Below are 5,997 nucleotides of genomic sequence, written 5' to 3' on the forward strand. Positions count from 1 at the left end.
GATTCCTTTTTGTAAATTCCTATCACAAAAACAAACAAAATAAATTGACCTTGATTCAATACTGAAAAGCAAAAAAAAGGGAAAACTTCCAAGGAGGATGAATTCTCCATTTTAAAGGCTCTGCAGAAGGAAAAACAAACACAACCACAGCAGAAATACTGTCAAACTTCACCACAATCCAAATACGCAACAACTCAAAGCTGCATCGAGGGACAGAAAGCAGGTCGTGAAAACACACGGCATTAAAACCACTCACAAAGCATCACTGTCATCCAGCGGCCCACAGCCAAAATACCATGAACTCACGACAACACAACCAGAGCAGCAGCGGGTCGGGACTCGTGTCCCTGGTGAGGCGACCCGGCGGGCGGCCTGTTCTGGTACCTGTAATGGGGGCACAGGCCACTTCGGTCTGAATAGAGATGCCTGCGTCAATGGAGCGGGCTTCTGCGGTCAACGGTTCGAGGAGGAAAAAGGAAACGGAACATGCAGCGACAATGAGAAGGTTAGAGAAGAAAGACTTCAGTGAGTGGATCTGCATAACGTTTCTGGAAGCTTTGTGAAGAGCAGCTGCAGCGTCAGTGGACATGATGGAAGGTTCACTATATGCAGGAAGCAGAAAACAACGCGTCATATGTAGAGAAAGATTATTAACAACATTCATCGTTGTTCCTCAGACAGAAGTCTTAACAGAAGCAGTGAGCAGCTGCGTCCACCAGGTGGCAGACTCTCAACACACCAACGCCAAATCCCACATCAAGCGTTTCATCAACTGAACAAGATGAAGTGAATTTATTAGATTTAATTTGTCACCTGTGTTCAGGCCTCCTGAGACATTCGTTTGTGCCTCAGACGGATGAAAACGATCCGCTCAGAGCAGATCAGAGCAGAACGAGTCACACGAGAAGATCTTCCTTTTAGTCGCTTAAACATGTATTTTTGTGGATTTTTTCAGGGGTTTTCAGAGGACGACACAAAACAGCAAGACAACAAGTCTGTCGTCTTACTTGACAGAAATCAACATATTCCTGATTTTTCTGAACATCTGACAAACAGGAATCTTGATTAAAGCACACAAACAGAGTTCACTTCTGTTTATTGGGAACTCTTTTCATTTTCTTTGGTTTAAATTCTTCAGAGGAGGCATCAAAGGTTCCTCTAAAAACCTCCTGAATATAAAGAAAGATCTGACGGAGGAACTATCAGAGAACACTCCCACAATATTCAGGAACATTATTCTATGTTCTAGTAATGTTTGAAAGTTTTAAGCTAATGCTCGCAGAACATTTCAAAGATATTTATCATTTCCAACAATATTCCGATGAGGTTAGAAGTGAGCCTTTAGAGGATGTAGTCAGGAACAAAGACGATGCCAAAGGAGGAACGTTCTCACAGCAACGCTAAAAAAATGTTTTCCAGATGCCACCGAGGCCTCGGATGATTTTTAAAATGTTCCTGTAGTCTGATGAATAAACAAAAGGGGAACATTCTGCCTGCAGCGTTCTGAGGAGGAAGTTGAAGGAACATTTTATAGAACGTTCTTCTATGATGATGAAGGAACCAACATTCAGAAAATGTTTTCCAGATGTTATCGAGGCCTCAGTGACAGAACGTTTAATGATGTTCCTCTAGTGTGATGTAATGAAGGTGGAACATTTAGCCTTTTTATTGAGGGAACACATATAGAACGTTCTTCTATCAATTCAATGAGAACAAAGAAAGGACGTTATCAACGCAACATTCAGAAAACGTTTCCAGGTTGTATCATTGAGACCTCAGATGACAGAACGTTCTTCATAAGACGTTCCTTTAACATGATATATTGAGAACAGCTGGGGATAGAGTGTATGTTTTGTGGACGTTGCAGAGGGAACGCATTGTGAAACGTTCCTCTATAAAACATTCTCACAGTGTTCCATGAAAACGAGGAAGGAACGTTCTCAAAGCAATGCCCGAAAAATGTTTTCCAGATGTTATTGAGGCGTCAGATTACAGAACGTTTTTTTTTTTAATGTTCCTGTTCATTAAAGGTGGAACACGTTCTAGAACATTCTTCCATGAAACATTCCCACAATGTTCCATGATAATAAAGGAAGAACGTTCCTAAACCAACATTCAGAAAATCGAAGCCTCAGTGACAGAACTTTTTAGAACATTTTCGTAATTCTTTCTGTTGAGGGAACCATTCTAGAACGTTCTCCTGTAAGACGTTTCTCCGATGATAACCACAGATGGACGTTCTCAGTCCAACACTGAGAACGTCCATCCGATGTTTTGATCAACTGGTTCTTTAAACGTTCTCTGTGTCGGAGCTAAACCAGAAAAGCTGTTTCCACAAATGTTTCTAGTGCAACACTTGAAAATGAGCACAAACGTCCATTTTGGAAAGCCGACTGCAGACCAGAAGGATCTGGCGGTTCTGAAGGTGTCGGCGTCCAACTGTGCTCACAAACTAATCTGCCTGAAACACTGCGACTCCCCAAAGTGACAAACTGTCGCTCACATTTCGCCTCCTGCACTTGTTGCCTCTCACTTCTGCAGCATTATGGCACAGAAATAGATTCTAATTCAGCCTCCATCTGTCTGCTCAGCTGCTCCGACAGCAGATCCTGGTTCTGGGCCCACTCGGCGTCGCCGGGGAACATGGAGGAACGCTGCATCCTGCTCAGTGTAAATGACCCACAGCCCTGAAGATGCCGGAGCTGCTGCCCTCCACAGCTAACGTGTGAAATCACTCCTCAGAGACCGGATGTGAGCGAATGCGTCAGTCGCCTGCATGTTTCTGCACAACGAGAAGCTCCAGCACGCAGATGGAAAGGTGGACTTCTAGATGAATGTTGGGAAGCAAGAACGGTGGATCACACAGGGAACATCTTTAAGTGTTACAGCTCCAGTTTCTGCAGAGAAATCTGTACTTGTCAGAGTTAAGTGTGTTTGTGTGATTCGAGCAGCAGAACGTTTGAACATCACCTGAACAGTTTGTTCCTCTCAGCAGCATCTTGTCCTGCAGCTAAAAGAGGAAACTCGCCTCCAGAGCTGCTCTCTTACTGGTTCACTGAGCAGGTGAGATCTCAAACATGATTGGATGACAGATGTGTCCTGATTGACCAGTTTGAACTCATGTGTATACAGTTGACACCAGACGTTTACATCCACTGTAGAAAAAGACATAAAACCTTTTTGTCTCACCGTCTGACATTAAATCAAACTTTTCCTGTTCCAGCTCAGTCAGGATCACCAACATTATTTCTATTTGCTAAACGCCAGAATAATGAGAGAATCTTTTATTACTTTCTTCAGAGTCAGAAGTTTACATCCACTAAGATGCCTTCAGACTATCTGGGAAAGCCCAGATGATGATGTCATGGCTTTAGAAGCTTCTGACAGATCACAGTTTGTAGATGCACACAGGGACAAAGAGCTTCATCAGTGGAGACATGTCCTGTGGTCTGATGGAACTAAACCTGAACTGTTTGGCCTTAATGACCATCGGTACATCTGGAGGAAAAAGGAGGAAGCTTGAAGCCTGAGAACACCATCCCAGCTGTGGAGCACGGGGGTGGCAGCATCATGCTGTGGAGGGACTGGTGACCTTCACACAATAGATGGCATCATGAGGAAAGAACATGATGTGGAGATACTGAAGCAACATCTCCAGACATCAGCAGGAAGTTAAAGCTTGGACACTAATGGGTCTTCAGATGGACGATGACCCTCAGCATAGCGCCAGATTAGCTACAGAGAGGCTTCAGGACAACAGAGTCAGTGTTGTGGAGTGGCCATCACAAAGCCCTGATCTCCATCCTGGAGGACATCAGTGGAGCAAGGAGACCAACAAACCTGACCCAGTTCCACCAGTTCTGTCAGGAGGAATGGGCCAGAACTCATCAGACTGTTGTGAGAAGCTTGTGGAAGGAAACCCAGAAGGTTTGACCCAAGTCATAGAGTTTAAAGGCAACGTTACCAGATACTGAGGAGATGGATGGAAACTTCTGACTCTGAAGAAAGTCATAAAAAATTCTCTCTCTCATTATTTTAGCAAATAGAACTAATGTTGGTGATCCTGACTGACCTGAAACAGGAAAAGTTTAGTCTGATTTAATGTCAGACAGTGAGACAAAAAGGAAAAGGCTTTCTGTCTTTTTTTACGGTAAACTTCTGGTTTCAGCTCTACATCTGAGGGTTCTGGGAGAGAAGCTGGATGGTTTGTTCTGAAGCAGCAACATGCGGCTGACTGTTGGAGGCTGTTGGTGTCCAACAGTAACGCCGGGTTTCCTCTCTAGCTCCTGTTCCTGCCACCAGATGGGGTTGTTTCTTACAGATGGACATAACTACGGCTTTAACAAGGAGATCAGCAGCCTACCCAGTAAACTGGTCCCAGCCCGGGACTGGTCCGGAGAGCAGCCTCCCGTCTTGCTCTTGAAGGAGGTGAAGAGGTGCTGACACAGCTCCTCTGGGATGTCGTTCTCCAGGTAGGTGGCCATGAAGAGCTGGAAGCCCTCGTAGTCGATGGGCTGCATGCAGAAGGAGAAACAAAGAGGTTAACGGGGTTTCTGACGGAGGATGGAGTTCACACCAACCACGGACGGATGATGAACTCTGTACAACAACGACAGGAGAGGAGGATGTGATGGATCTGCAGCTCAGGCTGCCCTGAAATGAAGGTCTGCTGATCTGGGGTGCCGCGTCGGGGTTTTCTAAAAAAGTCCTGAATCTTTGTCTGTTTAAAGGACTGAATGGAAGACGAAGCCTCGGAGGAGAACACCTGAGCACAGGTGTGCTGTCAGACCTCCCTCGGCCACCCGTGACCTCTGACCTCTGCACGCTAAGGCGAGGTTGTGTGGTGTTAGTGGACGGATGAGCATGCAGCCTGCCGACACCGACACACACAGCATGCAGAGCGCCGGGCCGGAGCTTACTTGGTTCAGAACGTCTTGCTTCTGTTTAACAGTTGGAGGAGGAAGGAGGACAGAGTGAGGGAGGTAGAAGAAGAGAAGGTTAGCGGCTTTCTGTTGGCTGAAGACGTTCACGACGCTTTGTCCCAAAACCTACATCTGAGCTCAGACAGGCAGGAAGCAGGCACGATGGGAACAGAACCGGCTTCTTGTCAGCCAGAGTTTTGCAGCAGAACTGTGCAGTCTGGGTCGCCAGCAGGTAGCATCTGGATGCCAACTCGCATATGTTTGTAATTAGCATCATTAGCATGAATTAGCATCATGGCCTACACATGGACAAGATCAGAAACTGGATCGTCGGTACAACACTGACGTAGTTTATGGGGTCACTGAGGACGCTGAATACATTTAATCAGTCAGACGGCTGAAAATCAGACAGTTATTTCAGGTTTTACAGTTTCTTCCTCTTCTTGGTGTCATTTTGGTATTTTTCTTCTTTGTACGTTTTTACAGCATTAAACACGTAAATAACAGAAAACATCGACTGAAACATTTTCAAATTGCCCGAATTTTAATCTTAAAAATCTCATAAACAGATTGTCCTCAGCAACACCTGAACTCCAGTAACGTCCATGTCATTGTCCTTATGGGTCATTTTGCTAATTATTGCATCCTAAATATGCAAACTGGTTTGTCATTTCTGGAGACCCAAAATGAACATTTGTAACATAAAACTTGTGGCTGACAAGTAAAAAATATAAACTAATATAATAATTTAATAATATTTCCAACACAGGAGGATCTCTGTATCCAAACAGGCGCCACACCTGTCCAGGTGTCTGCAGCGGTTCACCTGTAAACTGGGTTCAGGACAGAACTCACACAAAACATGAAGCTTAGAACATGTTGGGTTCAGCATCAACGTCTTCCACGTGAACAGCTCAGCTCTTTGATCTGCTTTTCTAAAAATCTGTTTTAAAGTTGAACTTCATCCTCAGCTCTGGTGAAGGTGTTTAAGGAGGTTGTTCAAGTTCAGAGAAAACAAATGAAGTGACCGCTGGAGGTTCTTGGTGACCTGAGACGGATTCTGGCCACAGAACCA

General features: G+C 44.9%; 1 protein-coding gene across 1 annotated transcript in view; it reads right to left on the bottom strand.

The window, feature by feature from the left end:
* The window catches only part of dgkg (diacylglycerol kinase, gamma), a 121,064-nt gene that overhangs the window by 85,811 nt on the left and 29,256 nt on the right, over positions 1–5,997 (bottom strand). The window contains exon 4 of the mRNA XM_008295897.1: positions 4,336–4,514. Coding sequence (XP_008294119.1) covers positions 4,336–4,514 — 179 coding nt within the window. The remainder of the gene's footprint in view (positions 1–4,335; positions 4,515–5,997) is intronic.

The sequence above is a fragment of the Stegastes partitus genome, unplaced genomic scaffold, assembly GCF_000690725.1.
Source record: "Stegastes partitus isolate 25-593 unplaced genomic scaffold, Stegastes_partitus-1.0.2 Scaffold1082, whole genome shotgun sequence".
Lineage (NCBI taxonomy): Eukaryota > Metazoa > Chordata > Actinopteri > Pomacentridae > Stegastes > Stegastes partitus.